The sequence below is a fragment of the Somniosus microcephalus genome, chromosome 7, assembly GCF_052327205.1.
Source record: "Somniosus microcephalus isolate GS21.2 chromosome 7, FLI_Smic_1.0, whole genome shotgun sequence".
NCBI lineage: Eukaryota > Metazoa > Chordata > Chondrichthyes > Squaliformes > Somniosidae > Somniosus > Somniosus microcephalus.
This window is the reverse complement of record NC_140993.1, coordinates 176,467,306-176,493,255: the sequence shown is the minus strand read 5'-3', so window position 1 is coordinate 176,493,255 and position 25,950 is coordinate 176,467,306. Positions and strand designations below refer to the sequence as shown.

Below are 25,950 nucleotides of genomic sequence, written 5' to 3'. Positions count from 1 at the left end.
AATTGCATTTGTGTCTGAGAGAAGTGTATGGAGTCCATTGTGGGCTTGTGACAACATGCAGTTGCAGCTACTTGATTTTGACAGATTGTAAGTTCTCTGTTTTGAGATTGCTTCTTGAAAAGTTAAATTGCATGCTATTTGCAGTAAATGTACTGTTCAAGCAATTTTGCTAGCAATAGTTTAAGCTTGGCAATCTTTAGACATTTTAAAAATTTATTCTCTGGTTTGCTGGAAGCTTTTTTACACAGAAGGTGCACAGTGATGATGTTTCCTCAGATTATGTTGTCCACATTAGCACTTGTGCACAGGTCACATATCAATAACTAGCAGGGATGAGAAATGCTGCACCAAGAACATGGTTTAGACTCCTTATGAATTTTATGCTGGGAATTTCCTCGGAGCTGCTCCTGCTTATTGCCGTAACTACGCCAGGAGTGTGGGAGAAACTTTGTTTACGCGTGGAAATGGGTTTTCTGGTGCGCTTCAGGTTACGCGGTGACGCATGAGCAGCTCTGAGAGAACTCTTGGCCTATCTTTAGTTATTTCAGTGTATGTGTGTATAATTTTGGCAGGTTGTTCCATCTGCTTCTGAAATGCATGATGACTAGGTTGGTGCATCAACTTAGCAGCTCTATTGATTTTCTTTTGACTGCTTTTGAATTTCAAATAATAGTCTAATTGTTGATTTTTAGTAGTACTGTACTGAGGATAGGAATGCATTCTTCGGTGTGGGTTTATTCCATGGTTCCTAAAATCGAATCCACTTTATCCAATAACCTCCTGTACTCTTAACTTATTCAACCTGAGAAATTGTCAAAAGCCATAACCATAAAGGTAGTAATCGGATCAAATTCAAAATGTGTAACAGTACTGGTGCTGAATTGTTTTTGTTACAAGCTTGACACAAGCTTTATAAGGCAACAAGATTTGCAATGAAAGACTTAACTACAGCCCAACAGAGTGCAGATGAGCAAACCATTAGAGTTGGTGGATTGCATTTCAGGGAGCTTGACTGTATGTAGTTCCCCCATTTTGTTTTTATAATATAAAATTGTTTTATCTGTTTCTATTTGCAAAAAAAACCCTGACTTATATTGTGCATTGTGGCTCTTGAAATACTTCCTTTGGAGATCAGTTTCAGGAATAATGTATGCTCCCAGTGCTGACTTCTATTCCTTACCTCTGGTTCAGAGTCTGTTCTGTGACTACACAAAAGGTTGCATTCTTCAAATCGATCTCTGTTTTGAAAACTTTGCCAACTTCATGATGATTGACGCTAGCAAGGAATTTTGTAATATATGTATACACAGAGCTGGGGGGTGGGGGGAATTCTACTGTGGAGCATTGCCGTTTCAACCTGCTGACAAAAGGAAGACAAATAATTGAACAGAGCTCAAAGTGCCTGTATATTTTCATCATTGCATTCAAATTTTTTGCATGCATCCTGCACCTAAAGCATGCTTTAGATTGAACACAGTGACAAAAATCTTTTTTACTAAATCAGTTTATGTCTCCCACACTGTATTAGCTATTCTACTCGCTAGTTTCTGGGATTTTACAGTTTGACAATACTTGTCATCGACTGATTATTTCGATATTATGGGAAAGCTGCTTTTTCAAGTTAGATTTTAATGAGTATATGGTGTGGATCATATGGGGATTTAAGATGATGGAGATGGTTGTGCCTTAGACCTAATTCTTTTACTAGCTACCCTAGTGAAATAGTTACGTTTTGCTACATATTGTCATAGCAAGAGTTATTTTCTTCCTCTAGAAATCTGAAATGAATTGGGAAGAAAGTTCCAAAGTGGTGCAACATGAAATCCATGAGCAGAAGACGATGACGGTTATGCAGGAAACAATGGTGATGGAAGAGAAGCATGTGATGAATGTGCATGCAAGCGAGGATGCTTCCACTCTGTGTGCTAAGCTGGCAGGAGTTGAGTGGTATACTATAGCAGAGGCGAGCAAAGCTCACTCATCTGATGATACAGGGGGTCTGAGTTGCATGGTGACCGTGGAAACCAAAGAGGACAAGAGGGAGATGACGAGTCCCAAAGTGGATCAAGCAGTAGCTGAAATTGCAGAAAGACCTGCTTCTGCTCAAGGGTGGGAGGAGCAGCCTGAAATGACAGGCAAACCTTCAGATAAATCTGAAGAAAAACCTCAGTTTGAGGTAACTGGTTCCCTCGCCTCTTACCAACTGTCATCATTAATCATCCTCATTTAATCCATTCCTTTCCCTAAATAGTTCCAAAGATAACTGTGAAAAGAATCTAATTTTTAAAAAATCACAGCAAAAACTCTGAAATACATGAACTGCAAAGAGATCTACTATAATTAATTGCTATTGAATCATGTGATTTGAAGCACTTTTTTATCCATAGCTGATGCTTTGTCATTCCTGTCACCTGGTCGTTTCTCATTTAGAAACCATGGGGTAATTTTAATCCAACCTGGCCAGCAGGAACCTGACGGGAGCGCAATTTTACTTTCCATTGACTTCAGTGGAAAGTAAAGTCAGATGGGATGTAAAACGGCCGGCTGACCCTTACCCTCCGAGCGGGTTAGGTTACAATTACCCCTCTACGATCTGCATGCTGTCGTCTCATCGCACTGGTTTTGAAACGCCATTGTACTACTGCAGCTTCTTAACAAAGTGCCTCCTGCACGCTTGTAGTGCTTTTGGTCTAACTTTTGATGATGTGATGCTTTCTATTTTTGATTTTATTTTCATAGTCTCTTTTTGCTATAGTCAAATCACATTATTGTAAATGCCTGGGGACCAATATACCTCTGAGTTCATCTAACTGCAATTTTATGTTCCTTCCTGAATTGAGGAGCTCTGCCAAGACCAAATATTTCCAAATCTTAAATTATGAAGTTTTTATAATGAGGTTTCAGATAGTTTAATGAGGTTTGACTATAGTTTACATAACTGTTATTTCAACAATTGCAAATACTCAAATTATATTAAAAATTAAAGTTGTTATTTTGATTTGTCCAAAAGAAGGTTGAAAAGTAGTGTGCAAAAAACACCTGACAGAGTTTAACCTTTTGGCACAATTTCTGTGATATGGTTTCCAAAATACCTTGCACAAATAGTTTGCACTAGGAAAAGACTAAAACTGCATTCCACATTTGAATGTTCATCAGAATAAAGTCTGTGCAAGCCTGGGATTTGTGCAACAAAAAACAGACCAGTCTGAAGTTACCTGTATCTGTGTGTGTGTGTATATATGTATATATATATATATAATATATTATATATATATATATGATGGCCTGTGTTTTCTTCAAATCTGGGACATGAAAGGAATGATGAGGGGGAATGTAATTGTCCATCTATTGTCCCTGTGGTAGTGAGTTCCACATTCTCACCACTCTGAGTAAAGAAGTTTCTTCTGAATTCCTTATTGGATTTCTTGGTGACTATCTTATATTGATGGCCTCTAGTTTTGCTCTTCCCCACAAGTGGAAATATTCTCTCTGTATCCACTTTATCAAAACCTTTCATAATTTTAAGGATCTCTATTAGGTCACCCTTCAGCTGCCTTTTTCCAAGAGAAAAGAGACCCAGCCTGTTCATCCTTTCCTGTTATGTATACCCTCGCATTTCTGGTATCATCCTTGTAAATTTTCTCTGCACCCTCTCCAGTGCCTCTATATCCTTTTTATAATATGGCGATCAGAACTGTACACAGTGGTCTAAGTGTGGTCTAACCAAGGTTCGATACAGGTTTAACATAGCTTCCCTACTTTTCAATTCTATCCCACTAGAAATAAACCCTAGTGCATGGTTTGCTTTTTTTATGGCCTTGCTAACCTATATCGTAACTTTTAGTAATTTATGTATTTGTACTCCTAGATCCCTTTGTTCCTCTACCCCACCTAGACTCACACCCTCCAAATAATAAGTGACCTCCCTATACTTCCTACCAAAATGTATTACCTCACATTTATCTGTGTTGAACTTCATTTGCCAATTATATGCCTATTCTGCAAGTTTATTAATGTACTCCTGTAATTTGTTGCAGTCCTCCTCAGTGTTGACTATCCTCCCCCAATTTGGTGTCATCCGCAAATTTCGAACTTGTGTTTTTGATTCCAAAGTCTAAATCGTTAATGTAAATTGTGAACAACAGTGGTCCCAGCACTGATCCTTGTGGAACCCCACCTTCTGCCACTGTGAATAGCTACCCTTTACTCCTACTCTCTGCTTTCTGTCTTGAAGCCAGCTAGCTATCCATTCTGCTAATTGTCCCCTGACTTTGCATTCTCTGACCTTATTCATCAGTCTAGTATGAGGTACCTTATCGAAGACCTTTTGAAATTCTACATAAATTACATCTGCATTACCATTGTCTACTCTCTCTTACCTCTTTAAAAAAAATTCATTAATGTTGGTCAAGCAAGACTTTCCCTTTTGAAATCCATGTTGACTATTCTTTATTGGCCCAGAAATTTGGGTCGGAGGCTTCCCGCTGGTGCAAGCCTCCGACCTGCACTTACCTTGCCCGCCGGCCGTTGAGCAATGGGTCCGCCTGGTATTCCGATCCTGGGCCTCCTCCAACTGCCGGCGCACAGTGCTTGCGTATCCCAGGGGCGCAGTTCGAAGCGTCCCCTGGGATCACGTGGGCCATGGAAAGCCAATGGTAGTATGGAATGCTTCATTCATAAATTTGACAGGAACAGCTATCAAACCTATAAATACTATAAGCCCCAAAACATAACTAAAAATTCAAATACATTTTTTTTAAATCACATTTTTAAAATAACTAAGTTACATGAAATAACTATTTTAAACAATAATTTAAATTTTTGAAAAAATGAATTACATTTTCTAATGGGGCTAAAAATAAATTTACCTTTCTTTAAAGTATTTAAAAATAATAAACCTGTGGAAAAACTGTTTTTTAATTTTAATTAATTCACCACTTACCTTGTTAAAAGCAGGCCTTGCACCTGCTTTTTAAAAGTGTAACTGCTGGAGACTTACCCTCCCACAGAAACCTGCAAAAAAAAACGTAAGTTCGATGCGCATGCGCTGCCTCTCCGGCGCACGCGTTCCATCTATCAACCCCTTCTTTCAAGGGAACGGAAGTTCCGGTTTCCCTCGCATGCGCAGTGCATGCACAAAACCGGCACTTTTGTTGGGCCTACGCATGAGTACCCAGTGTGTACTCACGCGTGGGGACCCGAATTACTGGGCCGTTATATTTTTCATTTCTAGATATTCTTCTATTTTCTCCTTTAGTAGGGATTCCATTATTTTTCCTACCACCAATGTTAAGCTGACTGGTCTATAATTCCCTGAACATGTTCTATCCCCCTTTTTAAATATAGGTATTACGTTAGCTATCCGCCAGTCCTCTGGCACTACACTTTTTTTCTAATGAATTATTAATTATGTTTAGTAATACCTCTGCTATCTCTTCCCTAGATTCTTTTAAAATGCGTGGATGCAATCAGTCCGAACCAGGGGTTTTATCCTCTTTGAGTTTGATTAGTTTATTTAATATATTCCCTCTTTTTAATTTAAATGCATTTATCTCATTACTAATCTCATCATCCAATGTCATGTCCACCTGTTCTATCTCCCTGGTAAATACTGAAGCAAAATAATTATTTAATATTTCTGCCATCTCTCTATTGTTACCTGTGGTATTATCCTGTCTATCCCTTAATGGCCCTATTCCCATCCCAACCTTTTTTTTATTGATGTGTCTGTAAAATATTTTACTGTTTTCTGTTCCTTGATAATTTAATTTCATAGTTCCTCTTTGCTTTCCTAATTGGTTTTTTGACTTCTCTCCTAATCTTTTCGTATTCTCCCATATCATGCACTCCCCTGCTGTCCATGTACCTAATGTATGCCTCCTTACCCTCAATTGTTCCCTTATGGCTTTATTCATCCATGGAGTCTCATTAGTGTTTAGTTTGTTCTTTCCTTTTAGCGGAATATATTCCTGCACTCTGTTGAACTCCGTTTTAAATGTTTCCCATTGCTGTTCTACATCATTGTTTGCCAATATTGTTGCCCATTTTATCTTCCCAAGTTCTATTCTCAGACCCTCAAAATCAGCTTTTCTCCAATCTATTAACCTGGTTTTCATCATACTTATGTCCTTCTCCATTATCACCTTAAAGCGTATTATATTATGGTCACTATTGCCTAGATGTTCCCCTACCTTTACTTCTCTTACCTGCTCTGGTTCATTCCCCATTACTACATCTAATAGCGAATCCTCCCTTGTTGGGCTTTTTACATATTGGTTTAGAAAGGAGTCCTGTACACATTGTGGGAACTCCATTCCCTTATCCCCTTTACCTACCTCTTCTGTCCAATTAATATCAGGGTAGTTAAAATCCCCCGTGATTATTCTATGTTTTTTACTCATTTCCCTAATTTGTCTGCATATTTCTTCTTCCACCTCCCTTCCACTATTAGGTGGTCTGTAGACTACGCCTATTAGTGATTGATCCTTTATTATCTTTTATCTCTGTCCATATGGATTCTATTTTTGTCTTGCTGATAGCTGCGTCACTTTTTTCTACTGCCATTATGTTATCCCTAATAAGTACAGCTACTCCACCTCCCCCTTTTCCCTCTATCTTTTCGAAATATGTTATACCCTGCAATGTTTAATTCCCAGTCCTGATTTTTCTGTAGCCATGTCTCAGTAATCCCTACTGTGTCTGGTTCCTCACAATGCATGATTGCCTCCAGCTCCCCTGTTTTATTACAGACACTGTGCATTGCTGTACAGACAGTTTAACTCATTTTTAATAGGATTTCCTCTCACTTTATGTTTAGCCATCTTTTTAGACTCCTGTTTATTCCCTTGCCATCAATGTCGTCCCTTTATTCTTTCCTATGCTCTCTTTTCCTGTTTTGTTTATATTTCATAGAGTCATAGAGTTTTTCAGCACAGAAAGAGGCCCTTCGGCCCATCGTCTCTGCGCCGCCCATCCATCCCTGTCCAGTCTAATCCCATTTTCCAGCATTTGGTCCATAGCCTTGTATGCAATGGCATTTCAAGTGCTCATCCAAATGCTTCTTGAATGTTGTGAGGGTTCCTGCCTCCACCACCCTTTCAGGCATTGAGTTCCACATTCCAACCACCCTCTGGGTGAAAAAGTTCCTCCTCAAATCCCCTCTAAATCTCCTGCCCCTTACCCTGAATCTATGCCCCCTTGTTATTGACCCCCCCACTAAGGGGAAAAGTTCCTCTTTATCTACCCTATCTATGCCCCTCATTATTTTGTACACCTCAATCAGGTCCCCCCTCAGCCTTCTCTGCTCCAAGAAAAACAACTCCAGCCTGTCCAGCCTCTCTTCATAGCTGAGGCGCTCCATCCCAGGTAACATCCTGGTGAATCTTCTCTGCACCCCCTCCAAAGCAATCACATCCTTCCTATAGTGAGGCGACCAGAACTGCACACAGTACTCCAGCTGTGGCCTCACCAGCGTTTTGTACAGCTCCATCATAACCTCCCTGCTCTTATATTCTATGCCTCGGCTAATGAAGGCAAGTATCCCATATGCCTTTTTAACCACCTTATCTACCTGCTCCGCTGCCTTCAGGGATCTATGTACATGTACACCAAGGTCCCTCTGACCCTCTGTACTTCCTAGGGTCCTACCACTCATTGTGTATTCCCTTGCCTTATTTGTCCGTCCAAAATGCATCACCTCGCACTTTTCAGGGTTAAATTCCATTTGCCACTTTTCCGCCCATCTGACCAACCCGTTTATATCGTCCTGTAGCCGGAGGCTTTCCTCCTCGCAATTTACCACCCCACCAATTTTCGTGTCATCTGCGAACTTACTGATCATACCTTTTACATTCTCATCCAAATCATTTATGTAGATCACAAACAATAAGGGACCCAGCACCGATCCCTGAGGTACCCCACTGGACACAGGCTTCCAGTCACAAAAGCAACCTTCGACCATCACCCTCTGCCTCCTGCCACTCAGCCAGTTTAGGATCCAACGCGCCAAGGCACCCTGGATCCCATGGGCTCTTACCTTCTTGACCAGTCTCCTATGCGGGACTTTGTCAAAAGCTTTACTGAAGTCCATGTAAACCACATCCACAGCATTTCCCTCATCCACCCCACCAGTCACCCCCTCGAAAAATTCGATCAGATTTGTTAGACATGATTTACCCTTGACAAAGCCATGCTGACTATCCCCGATTAATCCTTGCCTCTCCAAGTGGAGATTAATTTTGTCCCTCAGAATTTTTTCCAATAATTTCCCCACCACAGATGTTAGACTCACTGGCCTGTAATTCCCTGGTTTATCCCTGCTACCCTTCTTGAATAATGGTACTACGTTAGCTGTTCTCCAGTCCTTTGGTACATCCCCTGTGGCCAGAGAGGTTCTGAAAATTAGTGTCAGAGCCCCTGCAATCTCCTCCCTTGCCTCCCACAGCAGCCTGGGATACATCTCGTCCGGGCCTGGGGATTTATCCACTTTTTGGCCCGCTAAAACCGCTAGCACCTCCTCCCTCTCGATGCTAATATGTTCAAGTATGTCACAGTCCCCTTGCCCGATTTCTATGTCTGCATCGTCTTTCTCCATAGTGAACACAGATGCAAAAAATTCATTTAAAACCCCGCCTACATCCTCTGGCTCTACACACAGATTGCCACTTTGGTCCCTAATGGGCCCTACCCTTTCCCTGGTTATCCTCTTGCCCTTAATATACTTATAAAACATCTTAGGATTTTCCTTTATTTTGTTCGCCAGTGTTATTTCATGGCCCCTCCTCGCCCTCCTAATTTCTTTTTTAAGTATGCCCCTGCACTTTTTATACTCCTCTAGGGCTTCTTCTGTCTTTAGTCTTTTGTAACTGCCAAAAGCCCCCCTTTTATTTCTAATGCATTTTTGTATATCCCTTGTCATCCAAGGTTCCCTTTGCTTGTTGGTCCCACCCTTGACCTTTACAGGAACATGTTGGCGTTGTACTCTCTCTATTTCCCTTCTGAAAGTCTCCCACTGTTTTGATGTGGATTTTCCTATAAGCAGCTGCTCTCAGTCCACTTTGGCCAGATCCTGCCTTATCATATTAAAATCGGCCTTCCCCCAATTTAGAACCCTTATTTCCGGGCCGTCTTTGTCTTTTTCCATGACCACCTTAAATCTCACCGAATTATGGTCACTGTCGCTAAAATGCTCTCCTACTGACACTTCCACCACTTGCCCGGCTACATTCCCCAGAATTAGGTCCAGTACCGCCCCCTCTCTTGTAGGACTTTCTACATGTTGGCTCAAAAAGCTCTCCTGGATGCACTTTAAGAATTCTGCACCCTCTAAGCCTTTCACACTCTGACTGTCCCAATTTATATTGGGGAAGTTGAAACCCCCCACTATTATTACCCTATTATTTTCGCACTTCTCTGAGATTTGCCTACATATCTGTTCCTCTATCTCCCCCTGACTGTTTGGGGGCCTATAGTACACTCCCAGCAAAGTGCTTGCCCCCTTTTTGTTTTTAAGTTCTACCCATATGGCCTCATTAGAGGAACCCGCTAATATATCATCCCTCCTTACAGCAGTAATTGACTCCTTAATTAATATTGCAACACCCCCTCCCCTTTTACACCCCCCTCTGTCTCGCCTGAAGATTCTATACCCCGGAATATTGAGCTGCCAGTCCTGACCCTCCCTCAACCATGTCTCCGTGATAGCAACAATATCGTACTCCCATGTGTTCAACAACAACTTCAGTTCATCCACCTTATTTGCAAGACTCCTTGCATTAAAATAAATGCCTTCCAGCCCTGCCATATTCTCTTTTGCCTTCACATATTTGCTCTGCCTTCCCAGCTGACTTTTTCCCTCTGTATTTGGCCGTAAATCACCCCCTACTATAGCTCCACTCTGTACCCCAACCCCCTGCCAAGTTAGTTTAAACCCTCCCCAGCAGTGCTAGCAAACCTCCCCGCAAGGATATTGGTTCCCCCCTGGTTCAGGTGTAAACCGTCCGACTTGTACAAGTCCCACCTTTCCCAGAAGCAGACCCAGTGATCCAGGAAACTAAAGCCCTCCCCCCTGCACCATCCCTTTAGCCACGCATTCATCTGTTCTATCTTCCTATTCCTATACTTACTAGCACGTGGCACCGGGAGTAATCCAGAGATTACAACCTTTGAGGTCCTGCTCCTTAATCCTTCACCTAGCTCCCTAAATTCTTGCTGCAGGACCTCATCCCTCTTTTTACCTATGTCGTTGGTACCAATGTGGACCACGACCACTGGCTGTTCTCCCTCCCCCTCCAGAATGCCCTGCAGCCGCTCAGTGACATCCTTGACCCTGGCACCAGGGAGGCAACAAACCATCCTGGATTCACGTCTACGGCCACAGAAACGCCTATCTGTTCCCCTTACTATAGAATCCCCTACCACTATTGCTCTCCCACTCTTTTTCCCCCCTTCCTGGGCAGCAGGAGCACCCCCAGTGCCAGGAAGTTGGCCGCTGCTGCCTTCCCCTGGTGAGTCATCCCCCTCAACAGTATCCAAAGCGGTATACTTGTTTGAAAGGGGGATGTCCGCAGGGGTTCCCTGCACTACCTGCCTGCCTTTGTTGCTCCGCCTGATGGTCACCCCCTGTGCTGCCCTACCCTGAGGCGTGCACAACTCGCTAAACGTGTTATCCACGAGCCTTTCAGCATCGCGCATGCTCCAAAAATTGCATCATAATCTTGCTTCATAATTGTTCTGTTTCTTGTATGCTATGCTATGGGGTGTTTGCTACATTTACCCTTATCTAGTTACAAACATAGCTAGATCTCACGGAATGTTATAATGTGGACAGATTCCAGTAGTAGATGTTAATTTTTTAAATATCAATATGGACTGTAGGGGAATCAAGGGATATGTAGATTGGGCAGGAAAGTGGAGTTGAGGTTGAAGATCAGCCATGACCTTATTGAATGGCAGAGCAGGCTCGAGGGGCCGTATGGCCTACTCCTGCTCATTATTCTTATTTCTAAATAAAGCATTCATTCTGCAGAACATTATTCAGGATGGGAGGGAAAGCTGTCTAATTCAATATAGAAAAGAATAAGGTTGCTGGTTTGAGAGTTCCAAAATATTTCTGCACTTTTCTGAAAAACACAGCTTTTGTGGTCATTACTCTTTTTTTGGTACAAATGACTTCTGGACAAAAATTAACAGCAGTTTAACTTGCTGTTGGCCATCAACTGAGAGTAGGCCCCCTGCTGGTCCATGTGTGAAATAGCAACATGACAATTTATGCTGAATAATATGAGGGAGTAGAGCAATGCAGAAAATATATCTTTTTTTGAAGTTTCTTTAATATTATAGGAGTGCCCCCAACTGTAAATGCATAGATCTCCTGAATTCCTTAGCATAAATGGAAGGGACATGATAAAACACAAAAATGTGGGCCGATAATCTGTCACTGGTTTAAGGCACCTTGTTCCAGAAAATAAACATGGAGATCATCGTATTTACACTCTGGGTCTCTGTATTACATATGGACTCCAGCACCCAACATTAAATGTAAAAGACACCATGGAAATATTGGGGAATGTAACTTGTCAGGTTTGAATAAGAGTCCCTGCACAGAAGTCACTCTCCCCAAAGAGGAAGCAAAACCACTGAGTGTAAAAGCACCTTAAAACTGATGAGGCATGTATAGTACTGTGAAACCATCAGTTTCTGAATGGTGAGAATGAAAAATGTTATGAAGGTTTGCTCACATTTTGAGTATTTGTTTGCTTGTCCTTTTGCACTTAGCCACCTGTTGTGAAAACAGAAACTGTCAGCTTTGGCAGTGTGTGTCAGGAGGATGGGAAAGAAATCTGCACCAAGGATGTACCAGTAGTTCACACAGAGACTAAAACAATCACCTATGAATCAGCAAAGGTAACATGTTTGTTGAGTGACGCCTTGTGTAGTTCTTCATACAGTTTGTAAGAAATAATCAAACCTAAAATATATTGGTCCTAGTATTTGTTTATGTAACATATTAAGTTTTTCCTTGCTTAATTTGTGCAATCACTGTTATTTCTGTTTATGTAATGGCCATTCAATCCTCATGCAATTGAAGTTTGAAAAGACACAGGCGATTTAAAGGAAATTTTAGTAACTACTTGTAGTTACTTTAGTAACTGCCTACAATGAACAATTTTTTATATGTATAAATAATGGCACCTGGATGGTTCAGGGCACAATAGGAGCAACAAGAATATTTTTTTTAAAAGTGATACTGGTATCGGATGGGTCCGGGGCACCTTTTGACCAGGAACCATACTTAAGGGCTGGATGGGCACACATAGAATCGGGTTTGAGTGTGTTTGGGAGGTAATGTGAGCAGACAATGTCAGTGAGGCTGCGATGTGGCCAGCGCATAAGCTGCTGCCACGATAAGTGTCACTGGGGACAGGAAATGCAGGTGTGGAGCTGTGACTGCATATGAGCCGACAAATGGGGTGTAGGGCTGCTCGAAATCTGGAATATATCAGTATGGGCTATATAGCTCATAGGAGAGCCCTGAAGGAACATGAACATTAGCAGAGCCAGGCTATAGCAGCCAGTTAGCGATAACATTTACAAGAGAGTTTGAACAAATGAATAATGTCCATATTAATATTGTAAAAGTGGGGAGCTTATCTGCGGTTGTGAAAGTCTGCAGCAGAGTGAAGTAGTTTTAGGTATTGAAAAGTAAATGGCTGCGAGAAACATTGATGAGCTTACATTGTCACCTAGTGAGCGGAGGGCTATATATGACAGGCCTTATTGACCTGGGCAAAGAAGGAATGTCTATTAATGATATAAAAGATACTCAAATTATAACAGGAAGTAATTAATAGCTATATATGGATAGATATATTTATAGTTTAAACTTTTTCAGCTGATTGCAAAGTTCAGTTCAGATAGCCCACTTTTGCTAATCTAACTTTCGGGACATCATCTATATTAGAATCGGGCAGATATTACTCGTAAGCAATTTATGACAATTGCACACTTACACTTACTAACAGAGTTCTTTATTTCTGTTAATTACTATATGCTTGTTTATGTTCTCTTACAAGACCACCTTCCTGCAGTTGAAGAAGCTTTATTCAGAGAAGTGGAGCAGAAAACGCATTTTCCTTGCTACAACTTCTGTTAATTAAAATTAATGTTTCTTTCCCTTTTTTCAGTTGGACTTGCGTGCTGACAGTGACCCAGGCGTTCTAATGAGTGCTCAGACGATCACCTCAGAAACTCCAAGTACTACAACCACTACACACATCACCAAGGTAATTCAGTTCTCATTACAGACATGGAGCAGTCACTTTGGGATAGATTTTGAACTTGCTGGCTGGACATAAAACTGATCTTGCAGATGGACCAGACAATGTAAAAACTGCCCAATTTTCATCCCATTGATAGGTTGTTGACAGTTTGTTGCATTTTTTTAAACTTTTGCACATTTGCTTGTTTTTTCACATTACTGCATTTCGGGCAGCTTAAAACTAATTTAAAGTACCCTAAAATGTTATGATAGGTGTTGCCTACGAATTCTTCTTGTCATCTGGGATTTTAAAGATTAAATTGCAGTGATCAAAGAGAGATCTACCTGCACATGAGGCAGGCTTCATAGATCTGTCATTACTCATGTATACGGTCCACAGATCTACTTTAGTACATCAGAGCAGATGTGCTTTGGGCACCTACGCTTCAGTAGGAAGGACCTTCTACAGGTCGGGATTGTGACATCTTGTACAACTAAAACTGCTGTGCTGAGATGCTGGAATTTGAAGGAACACAGATGTCAGTAAACTGCACGCCAATTTGTGTATCTGTGTGTGACTACACAGCATGCATCCTAGGTAGTGTTATAATGGCTTGAGGTGTGATGCCGTTGGAAGATGAATGTATCACAAAACTTTCAGTTGTATGTTGCATCTAGAAGGTGTGCTCCACTGAGGGAGGGTTTCCATGAAATGCAGTGAATGAGCTGTAAATTTGTTTGGGAGCTTGGCATAGGAGAGGAACAGGTTTATAGGCAACACTTTCTGGTAAGCAACCTTGGGCTATCTACCCAATACATGGTACTGTCAGTTAATAAGATTCTGCTTCAACAACTGTTTGTGGCCAGGAATTCTACTTTTTAACCATCTTCTGTAAAGAAATGTTTTCTAAACTCTCCTTAGTTCTTTGAGATTATCTTACAATTGTGTCATCTCATCGACCAGTGGAAACAATCTATTTATCCTATTGTAATCCTTCATAATCTTGACATCCTCTAGTAGATTATCCCTTAACTTTCAAAGCTCTAATGGAAAAAGTCCTAACTTCCAAAGTCAGTCATCATAACTGTAACACCTTGTAACATCCTGTGAATCTGCACTGCATTTTTTCCATTTTACTGTATATCCTTCCTATAATGAGGTGTCCAAAACTGTACAACATACTCAAACTGCAGCTTAACTAAGGACTTATACAAGTTCAACATTGCCTTCTGTTACGATAACTTCTTGATTTCAGTGGTGTCAATTGCTCCCGAAATTGATCTGAGCTTCTTACTTTATGGGTGGTCAGGCCACTTACAGGAGCAACTGACACCACTGAACCCGAGGAAGTATCTACAGAAGATCCAAACTTACACTGTTCTATATCTAATTACACTCTTGGGTCCCAGTACTGTATATAAAAATAAAGCTCCCGAAAGATCTGGATCGGATCGCTGTGTCTTACAGATGTGTATTTCTTCAGTCTCTGTGACCGCAGACTGAGTTAACACTAGATGAGGCATAAATTGGTTCAATTTGTAAACTGCTTTATCCCACACTAAGGTAAAATGTACTGACTAAAAAGTATGCTCAGAGTTGCTTTGTTCAATCAATACACCTTATTGGGTAATGATAAAAGAACATGTAATGCTATGTCACTTTTTGAGTTGTCTGACTGAAACAGAATAGTGTCTCTTCATTCTGTCCTATACTCCCGGGGCAGAACCACTCTTTTGCTGTCTGACTGCTCGTGAAGCCCTGTTCCAAAAACCAGACTGCCTTCCTTGGTGTCTGTGTTCTGCTTTATTTAAAAGCCTGTTTGCAGTGTCAGCCATTAAACTGACTACCCACATCCCCTCCCGCTGAGCAGAGTCCACTAGCCTAACTGAGCAATAATCACTGCTTAGTTCTTAGTTAAAATGTATAGGATTACCACAGCAGCAATGAGTGTGAACAGTTGCTGGAATGTCAAACTATCCCTCATTATCTTCAGGGAGCTCATTTCGGATGCCCGTCTGAAACTCAATACACACCTACGAATCACGTTGTCCTGTGAATTTAACCCCTTTAAAGCAATCTCGAAATTAAAATGGTCAAAAAATCCAGAAGTATGATGCCTCTTCACTTTTGTATTCTATGCTTCTAGATACAAAACCAAGGATCCCACTTGCTTCTTTTAAAGGCCTTATCCAATCGTGCTGCCATCTTTAAAAAGCAGTGTATCTGCACACTTTAAAATGTGCCATCATCTTGTGCCTCTGTTCTCAAGTCCTGCAGGTAGTGTTCACAGCATTGAGCCCGATGATCATCTGTTGCCAGGAATGATCCACTACCATCCTCTGGGAAGGCTGCCCTGAAGTGCTAAATAGGAGAACCCTCCTCACACCAATCTCATGCGGCACATACATTTCAAACTATCAAACAAATCTCTGCCGCTCCACCTCTTACCCAGGGACTCCATTTTGTGCCGGTTTTCTTTCACTTCATTTTTGACCCCAGCCCTCGCCCCCCCCACACACACACACGCGTGCACACACACACACACACACACCCCCTTGGAAGTGGTCAATATATTTTTAAAATTCATTTTGCTACTTTTTATAGGCCAACAGTGGAATTGTGGGGAGTTGTTTTTAGACACGGCAGATGTCAGGCAAGTGGTATGATTGTACTTGTCATCAGCATAATGCCCAAGTGATTTTGATGACTGGGCCTGATCACCATAACCCCAGTGAATGGCGAGTGTTGTTCAGGAATGCAGAAGCAGCTCACCAGTTGAGGGAATGGGAATTCTGGTGGCTCCACCTGGTCCCACAAAAATCAAAGTAAAAAAAAAAAGTATCTTTTTCATGAGAGGGCTGCAGCAGTCCCTTTGAGGACTGATGCCTGGTGCCATGGGTGAAGCGTATGTTGCCTTGGGGTCCTATGTAAGCCATAGGACCCCAATTAGTTTATTGGAATGAAACTTTCACCTGAAGCAGACGGGTGCCTTGGCCGCCCATGTAGACACCTCCAGAAAATTGGCAGCCGACAGAAATGGGGCAATAAGTACAGCAGAGTAATATTTGGGCCACTGCGGCCCATTTCCACACGGTGGAGTGATTTAAAATCTGCCCCTTGGAATAGCTGAGGAGTAGAAGAGCTAGCACTAGAGATAAGTATTCAAAAGAATATTCTCTATTTAGAAAAAAATAATGGAACTTGAAGGTAGAAAAATAACCAAGGCCAGAAGGTATGTATCTCAGAATGCTGAAGAGATTTGGGAAGGAGATAGCAGAGGCACTAACCATAATTTTCCAAAAAATTTTGCAAACCGGAATTGTGCCAAGCAATTGGAGAAAGGTAAATGTTACACCCCTCAAAAAAGGGGAAAATGATGAGCCAGGAAATTATAAGCCACTTAGTTTTATCTCAGTTGTGGATAAACTAGAATCTATAATGCGAGATAAAATTAGTCAACACTTAGAACAGTATGGCGCTAATCAGGGACAGTCAGCATGCATTTGTAAAGTGCAGGTCGTGCTTGACAATTTGAAGTTTTGGAGGAAATCACAAAGTGTATTGATAAGGGAATGTGGTGGATGTTGTGTTTTATGGTTTTTCAGAATGTGTTTCATAAGGTGCCACTTAAGGGACTCGGTATTAAAGGTAGCATAGTTGCATGGAAAGAGAGATGTCGATAATAGGAAGCAAAGGTTAAGGCTAACTGAATGTTTTGGCAGGATATGGGTAGTGATGTTCCCCAGGGATCTGTGCTGGGAATTCTTTTGTTTTCAATTTATATAAATGATTTGGGCATTGGCACAAGAGGAATGATTTTGAAGTTTGCTGATAGCAAATTAGGAGTCATGGTAAACTCTAAGTAAGATTGCTGAAGGACAAAGACAGGTGAGTGGCGTGGGCAAATCGGTGACTTTTTACACCTTGGAAATAATTACTTTGAAAGGAAGTAAACCCTAAATGGTAAGAATCTTTACAGAATGGAGGGCTGGGGCAATCTAGTCATGCCGATACACAGATCTTTGAAAAGTAGAAGTGCAGGTGGAAAAGGCCATTAAAAAGGCAAATGGGATTTTTGGTTTTATGCATTGGGGCTTTGAAGGAAGTGATGTTGAATTTGTACAAGACATTGGTTAGGCTACAGTGGAGTATTGCATGCAGTACTGGACACCCCAACTGTAGGAAGGATATTGGCGTTATTCAGCCCTAATTTAGCGCACACTAAGGATTAGGGACACGCTAGAACCTGGATCCGATAACTTTGTACAAAACCAGCTAGTAAATTTACCCAGTAAGCTAGTTGTAATATGAGCTTATCTAAACTTGAAGTGACTAACTGTATTCAACTTCCTGTTTATAGACTGTGAAAGGAGGAGTTTCAGAAACACGCATTGAGAAACGAATTGTTATTACAGGAGATGCTGACATTGACCATGATCAGGTACGTTAACACTTAACTGTGGATGCACTGCATCTAAATGAGTTGTTAAGTAAAATGGCTTATATATTTAAAAGACAAATCTAGTGTTCGGAAACTACTAGCCAGAAGAAATTAAAATCTGCATGTTTTGTAATTTAATTCAGCAACTGCATTTCAGGTTAAAGGAGCTGTATGTCATAGCATGGTACCTCTGTTGGTAGATTAATTTAATTGAATGAGTTTGTGACTAAAACCATGAACATAATAAATTACTTTCAAAATTCACTTTTTTAATCGACTCATGAACCGTAGCTGTAGCTTGGGGGCAGCTCCAGCTACACTGACCTAATGCCACTGCCAAGGCAGAGTCCTGTGACTGAGGCCACAATCTCACCTGTTGTGCCACAGTGACCACAGAAGCTGGTGGAACTGACTGGTTGAACAGTCCACTGCCCTTTATCAATATTGAACAAAAACAAAATCCACACCCTCAAGAGGGATGAGGTCAAGTTGAAAATATATACATTTAGCATACAAATGTATGATGTACTGCTCCTTCTAGTAGAAATTTTATAATTTTCTTTTAATCATTTCCATCAATAAAGTAATTGAGAAAAAAAGTCATCATAATTCTCCATCCTGCTTCTGATCATGCATGTCCCACCTACTGTTTTTATACCTCGGGGGCTTTCTTTGGGTTAGGCCCTGGCTCAGGCAATTAAAGAGGCCAAAGAGCAGCACCCTGATATGTCTGTGACCAAAGTAGTGGTACACAAAGAGACAGAGATCACACCGGAAGACGGAGATGATTGACTGCAGGTAAGAACAAACAGCATCCGCCTGGTATTTTACAAGCTGCTGTGCAGTACCTTTAGCGCACTCCTCACACCTTTGATTTTAATTTGCAGCTTTTAACTCTATAACCCATAGGCAAGTGCTTTGGGATGCTCTGCTAACACATTCAGTTACAAGTAATGGGATATAATGTTTACTTAAGTATATCATTTATCTTCATTAAAATATTGTGAATATTGAAATGAATGATGCACATAATGTTAGTTGACTGTGAAGAACAAATCTGCACTAGTGCAGTTAGCTAGATGTATTGGTACCAGATCTGTATTGGTCCTGTTATTTATTGGGTTACTTCCTGGATCAGGAAGTATTTATGCAGAACTTTCCTTCAAGAGATTAAATGGATGGGATAGAGTATATGGTGAGGTATATTGTAGTCTGTGGAAATGGCTTGGTGGACCAAATGGCCTTTTCTCATCCCATGCTTTATTTTCCAATATAGATACAGTTATGATCTAATGCTCACACTATTGCCTTCTATTGTATGGTTATCAATGAAACTGGGCCCAGCATGTACAAGAAAATAAAATTATTTGACGCTGATCCAGTACAGTCTTATTTTGTTTCCTAATAGCCAAACAGTTCAGTAATACATTACTCAAAGCACAAACACCTGAGTATTGGCTAAACTGTAAAGTAAAGCCCAGGGCTACTGGTCATTTAAACTTGACCGTTGAGCGAGGTTTAACAGTTCCCAGGAAGACTTCTAGATAGAATGCCACATGTAAACTATGTAAAGGATTTAGCTCTGAGGAGGTTTGGGGGAGGTTGCAGGTTAAACTTGAATTGCACTTAGTCAGTTGCGGAATAGTATTGAGTAGCATTAATTGTCACTCTGAATATGTCTACAGTTTGTACTGGTCTATCTTGTCATGTCCTCTCAATTTGAGGATGGAGGAGAATACGTGATAGCAAGCAGTATACAAGTTAAAGGAAAAATTCTTCATACAATATGATTTATTAGCAATAGTATGAAAAGCTTGGAAGGGAGGTCGTTGACTTATAAACACTGTATAATACAGGAAACTATGGGTTAGAGAGTGATTTGTGTGCCTGCTTCTGGTTATTTGAAGAAACCGCGATTCCACGCGCCATGATTTCACGGGTTTATCTCTTCCTACTGTGCTTTTGCATGTGCTAAATCATATCATTTTTATGCCATAACCATTTTGTTTTTTTGTCTGGGAATAAAACCTTATCGTATTAAGCCCATGTTTCTTGACCTTATTTATTTTGGGGGAAATGCTCTGAGAAATCAGTGGTTAAATCCCAGCAACGCTTAAAAAAAAAAAAAAAAAAAAAAAATTAAGGTATGGAAATTGTATGATCTTTTCACTTAGTGTTATTTTAAAAATTCTTTATTCCTAGCTTCACTGTGCAAAATACTTCTATAAAAACTCACACGCTTGATTCATTTAAATCTTCACACAAACTGAAGATCATTATTATGAGAGTTCTTGTCATTATTTCAGGATCAAAATCAAAAAGATAACTTATCAAAATTAAGTTTATTCAAAAAGTATATTTAGAAAACAGGCCACACATGGCTCAACACTGATTTATATATAGGGCTATAAAGGGAAAGATTAATTAACAATCTTGTTGTGCGAGGCCCCTTGGGGAGGAGCAATCATAATATGATAGCTGGAGAGTGAAGTAGTTGACTCAGAGACTAGGGTGACTTTCAGAAGGCTTTCGATAAGGTCCCGCACAAGAGATTAGCGTGCAAAGTAAAAGCACATGGGATTGGGGGTAAGCTACTGATGTGGATAGAGAACTGGTTGGCAGGCAGGAAGCAGAGTTGGAATAAACGGGTATTTTTCCGAGTGGCAGGCAGTGACTAGTGGGGTACCGCAGGGATCGGTGCTAGGACCCCAGCTATTCACAATATATATATTAATGATCTAGACGAGGGAACTAGATGTAATATCTCCAAGTTTGCAGACGACACAAAGCTGGGTGGGTGTGTGTGCTGTGAGGAGGATGCTGAGAAACTCCAGTATGATTTGGACAGGTTGGCAGACGCAGTATAATGCGGATAAATGCGAGGTTATCCACTTTGGTGGCAAAAACAGGAAGGCCGATTATTATTTGAACAGCAATAGATTGGGAAAAGGGGAAGTGCAATGAGACCTGGGTGTCCTTATGCACCAGTCACTGAAGGTAAGCATGCAGGTGCAGCAGGCGATTAAGAAGGCAAATGGTATGTTGGCCTTTATAGCGAGAGGATTCAAGTACAGGAGCAAGGATGTCTTGCTGCAGTTGTACAGGGCCTTGGTGAGACCACACCTTGAGTATTGTGTGCAGTTTTGGTCGCCTTATCTGAGGAAGGATGTTCTTGCCATGGAGGGAGTGCAACGAAGATTCACCAGACTGATACCTGGGATGGCAGGAATGACTTTTGAAGAGAGATTGGGTCGATTGGGCTTGTATTCGCTGAAGTTTAGAAGAATGAGAGGGGATTTCATTGAAACTTATAAAATTCTAACAGGACTAGACAGACTAGTTGCAGGAAGGATGTTCCCGATGGCGGGGGAGTCCAGAACCAGGGGTCACAGTCTAAGGATAAGGGGTAAGCCATTTAGGACTGAGATGAGGAGGAATTTCTTCACCCAGAGAGTGGTGAACCTGTGGAATTCTCTACCACAGAAGGCAGTCGAGGCCAATTCATATATTCAAGAAGGAGTTAGATATATTTCTTATGGCTAAAGGGATCAAGGGATATGGGGAGAAAGCAGGGACAGGGTACTGAATTTGGATGATCAGGCATGATCTCATTAAATGGCAGAACAGGCTCGAGGGGCCAAATGGCCTACTCCTGCTCCTATCTTCTGTTTCTATAACTTGCGCCACAGCAATGGCGTACCTACGATGTACGCCATGACTACAACACAGATTTTCTAAGAAATTGTGGCATAGGTGAATCAAGCCGTTCCTTGCACCACACTATTCCTGGGCCTCTCTGCCGTGACCCTCCACAAAATAGCAAGAATCCCATTATAGCCCCCCCCCTCAAACCCCCCTGCGCTTTGTTCCCCACTACCATTTAGATTGGCCAGAACAGTACAGCAGTACTGAATTTGTACTGAAGGAAGATAACTGCACTTTAATTGGAGAATTTCAACAAGCTGGAAAAGGCAGTAAGTGTTAAATTAACTGAACAGCAATTACAGTTAGTACTGTAGAATAAACAGAAATTGAGACGTTTATGTGCAGATAGCAGAGCCGATCTAACACCCTGTTGTTGAAGACGCTGGACAACCTGAAGCAGAATGTTTACCCATTGTTAATATCAAGAGTTTTGACAATAACTTTTTAAAAGCCAACTATAGTTGTTTTAGCTTAATGGTTCATTCACCCTATCGGGGAACACAGGATTTTAAATGAATTGATGGTGGGGCGCCATGTATCTCTTGGGTACTTCCTGGTCGCCCTTTCTGATAGGACTCTTGCAGTTCACAGCAGATCATCGATCAGCCAGCTCTCTTTAATCACTTATGATTTAATATTGAACTTTGGATAAATGCTCAAATAATAATAAATTTAATGCAGCATGGTATCCTAGCTGGAGATTGCTGCTGCATCTTAACTTTTTATCCATTACCGTTGTGGGATTAGTGCATTGGCCATTGGCTGTGGCGCTTCTGAATCACTGCTGTCCTTGCTGTGAGAATGAGTTCTCCAGCAAATTTCGATATAAATTTGCCACTGAAGGATCTAGGTACACAACGGTCTAGCTAATAACATTTGTGGCCAAATGCGCTACTCCAGCAAATTACAGGCCAATATAAATAACATTTTCCTGAAAAAACATCTGTCCAGATAGTAGAGAAGATGCCGATATTTTTAAAACCATGTCAACCATTCAGTGTACCGAAAGACACAAACTGTTGGTTCACCTAAAACTCATCATACAGTAAATCACATGTTGGATTGCATTATTATAATCCAATACTGTAAAATACTATCATTACATAAATATATTTAACTTTGAGCGTCATTTTAAAAGTAAATTGCAACCTTTTGCTTTTTAAAAAAAAAGTTTTGTTTTGATTTATGTGGCTGCCTAATAATTGCATTTTGCTGTTATGGACCTTTTCGGAAGTTTGCATTTTCTGTTTCTCTTTTAAATGAGATGCTTTGGCCGCACGCTCGATTCTAGTTCTGTGTTTTCACATCTTTCTATTCTATCAAACTGTAAACACAAGATAGGATTTGCAATATATTTGTAATTTTTAAACTGTACTTTTAGCATCTCTAAAAAAAATATAATTTATTAACATTGTAAACAAATATTGCATAGTCTCTGCATTTTGATGCTTGTCTGCAAAGCTATTGATAATGAAACAGATTAACTGGAGTGATTAATGGGCTTCTTGTTTCATTTTCCTTCCCAGGAGTAACCACATCTTCACAAAAGAAGTAATGCATACACATCATTAGGAATGATTTTGAAGTCTAAATGGAGTCATATACATGACTTCATTTGTCCTGAATCCATCCACTAATGACCTTTCACGTCAAGCATACTGGAGCACGTTGTCTGAGGACCCTCTCACTAAATAAGAACATTGGCAAAAACCTTCTCATTCCAGCATATCCAAACGGCCGATGAATATTGCATGATTAGAATAAACCTTTCTCATAAAAGGAATAAAGAGAAAAGCATTTTCCAAATCCATATAGTAAGGCGTCCACTTCTCTTAAGTTATCATTTTATCAGCACGTTCAAACAGCAAAGGATACATTGGAACACTAATGTTTTAAACGAAACAGAGGGAAAATCCTGCCTTTGCCAGTTTAAAAAAAACTATAGCTGAGCGAGATATATTAAGATAAATGAGTTGGCAGTAATTCATTTTAATTGTACCTGGTTTCATTTATAAACAAGTAACTTTCACCCCAAAGCTGGTGAAAAATGTTAATTGTATTGAGGGATTATGTCATACCTTACAGTAGATGTGCCAATGATGTAAGCCCATATCTATTATCATACTAAGCAAGTTGAAGCTTATAACTGGAAACCTTGATATACAATGGTAATGCCTGTGAAAACATGAATAACCTTAAACAGTTTAGAACAAGTTGTTTTGCTGCATCTTGTGCTTTGTCAGCATAATTTGACGTTACCTAACAGATTTTTTTTAAAGAAATATATATATAAATATATATTTTACTTGAATGATTGATTTGGTTTTGTTAGATGAGCACATTCTTTTACATTGGAACCAAAAGGCCAGGTAGAGTAGTCCATTGTTAGTCGTATACGTTGACTTCCCTTAGAAGAGACTTCAGTATTCATTTTTAAACTGAGCCTGTTTTGCTCGGTTTATGTTGCTAGCGAATGTGTCTGCTCTAGAAGGATTCTCTCTCTTTACTACCTGTGACTTCTTCTTTTTCATCATTGACTATGACGGCATTGATTCTTTTTAAAACACTGCGTAGACTCCAGATTCAGAGCAAAGCCTTAAACTAAACATAAAATAGCAAACCCCATTGAAAGCTTTCAAATCATGAAGCATTTATGATTTACAGAAGACCACACAGCTAACTGTAGGGTACAATACTTTCATCAAATTTTCTGCTGCAATGTAATAAATGTTGAATGTATGTTTCTTCATGGTGAAATAAAAGTGGTAAAGGCATAACACACTGCTGTGTCGTATTCTGTTTGATAACCTAACCTGCAGTATTGTATTTTCTGTTAAAATATTCAGGAATTTTTTTTAGATTAATTATGTCAAATGTTATTTAAAATCACTTAATAAACACTATGGAGTTGAACTTCATGGCAATTTTCCCGATTGTACACCGTGTGTTTGGAAAAGCTGCGGGAGTCTCAAAGGAACGGTGTAAGCTATTACTGATGATAAATATGGTTTTTATTTTAATGTTTTTTTCATAATTTATTTAAATTGCTTGTGTGTCTTTCAGCGTAAAACATTACCATGCATAGATGTTTCAAATACAGCATATACTCCTATTAGATAGCACAATATTGTAAAATAAATGACAGTCCCTAAAAAGCTTCCCATTGTACATGCTATACTTGGTTACAAAACTTGCATTCTCTTTCATCATTAATCTAAAAATCAACAGTTTTTTGTTCAAAATAACACAAAACTGTAATATCATTTATAGAAATAGAATGTACATTTCAGACATCGTGGGGTGAAATTGGATAACAGCAGCTTGGTGGCGCAAACTGGGCACAGGGATCAATCCCAGCACTGGAATGGGTAGGCCTGAGTTGCACCCGATATTGGGACTTGTTTAAATTTGACCGACGTGCTGCGGACTACCTCTGCGCGCCCCAGGCAGCTTGCCAACGAAGCAGATATAAATTTTGGGCTACTGCCGAAGGCAGCCCTCGGGTAGGTTCTGGGAGGGTTGAAGGCGAACGGGTGGGTGGGGGGCGCAATCAGGGAGGGGTGGAGGCAATTGGGTGGGGGCCAGTGATTGTCTTTGGGACTGCTGCTCCTCTCGGCTTCACATTCAGATAAGTATATTTTTTTATTACACTCATCTTTTTGGTGGTGGCCTCCATCAGTTCTTTGAAGAACCACTGGTTAAGCCACGTGTGGATTTGGTTGCCCGGCACTGTTTGCGATTAGGGCAGCCCAATTTCGAGAAGGGGGTCCTGAAACAGGTATTAAGACTCCTATTTGCTTATGCAAAGGGACTATCGCCTGTTTCAGGCATGTGCCTTGGATGCCTGTTCTTCAGCCTTTATCAATAGGGCGGGTAGCGCACTTCTGACGTGGAATGTGCACCGCATGCCACCGGCCATATTGGACACCTGTAAAATGAGTGCAGCGTCAATTAATTTCTAAGCCCAAGGATATTGGTAATTATACCATTTTAGTGATGCGAATCAGAGCTGATTGACCTTGCTGGACCAGCATAATTCCTGACTGCAAAGACAAATGTAAATTCATCTATCCCACAGGGACTGTCAGTAACTCCTTGACCTGACCTGACATATTAATTTGGCACATGCCACATTCCTAACACTCACCAATGGTATTTTTGCAAAAGTTAGCACAGTTTAATCAGGGATAAAAACAAAAAATGGTTAAAACACTGAGCAAATCGGTCAGTGTCTGTAGAGGGAACAGTTTTAACATAGAAAATTCCAAGTTAACACAGAACAGACATTGGTATCAGCCTGCGTTTTCCTTCTAGGCTATTGGATACATTTTCATTTTGCCAGCTTATCCTCTTAATTTCTGACCTGTCTTATCCCCCCAACCACCACCACAGCTGTTTCTATTTCCATTATTTATTGTCTATATTAGTTTGTCATGCTGTGCAAATCCTCTAAAAGAAGCCACTATAATATGATTTCTAATGCATGTAAAGTTACAAGAATACCTTTTAATTCCTTTTTGGGGAAGATACGAACAAATATCTCAG

The 25,950-nt window shown here is 40.5% G+C and overlaps 1 protein-coding gene across 22 annotated transcripts in view; it reads left to right on the top strand.

Annotated features, from left to right (window-relative positions):
• The window catches only part of LOC147115025 (band 4.1-like protein 3), a 335,880-nt gene extending 311,696 nt beyond the window's left edge, over nt 1-24,184 (top strand). For 18 of the 22 annotated variants that reach the window (XM_085993247.1, XM_085993248.1, XM_085993255.1 and 15 more), the window contains 6 exons: nt 1,775-2,176; nt 11,776-11,904; nt 13,185-13,283; nt 17,620-17,700; nt 18,382-18,498; nt 22,932-24,184. In XM_085993247.1, the coding sequence (XP_085849373.1) occupies nt 1,775-2,176; nt 11,776-11,904; nt 13,185-13,283; nt 17,620-17,700; nt 18,382-18,492 (822 nt within the window). In that variant the 3' untranslated portion in view covers nt 18,493-18,498; nt 22,932-24,184. The remainder of the gene's footprint in view (nt 1-1,774; nt 2,177-11,775; nt 11,905-13,184; nt 13,284-17,619; nt 17,701-18,381; nt 18,499-22,931) is intronic. The other 4 variants (XM_085993261.1, XM_085993260.1, XM_085993253.1 and 1 more) reach the window with 4 other exon arrangements.
• The last annotated feature ends 1,766 nt before the right edge of the window (nt 24,185-25,950 follow it).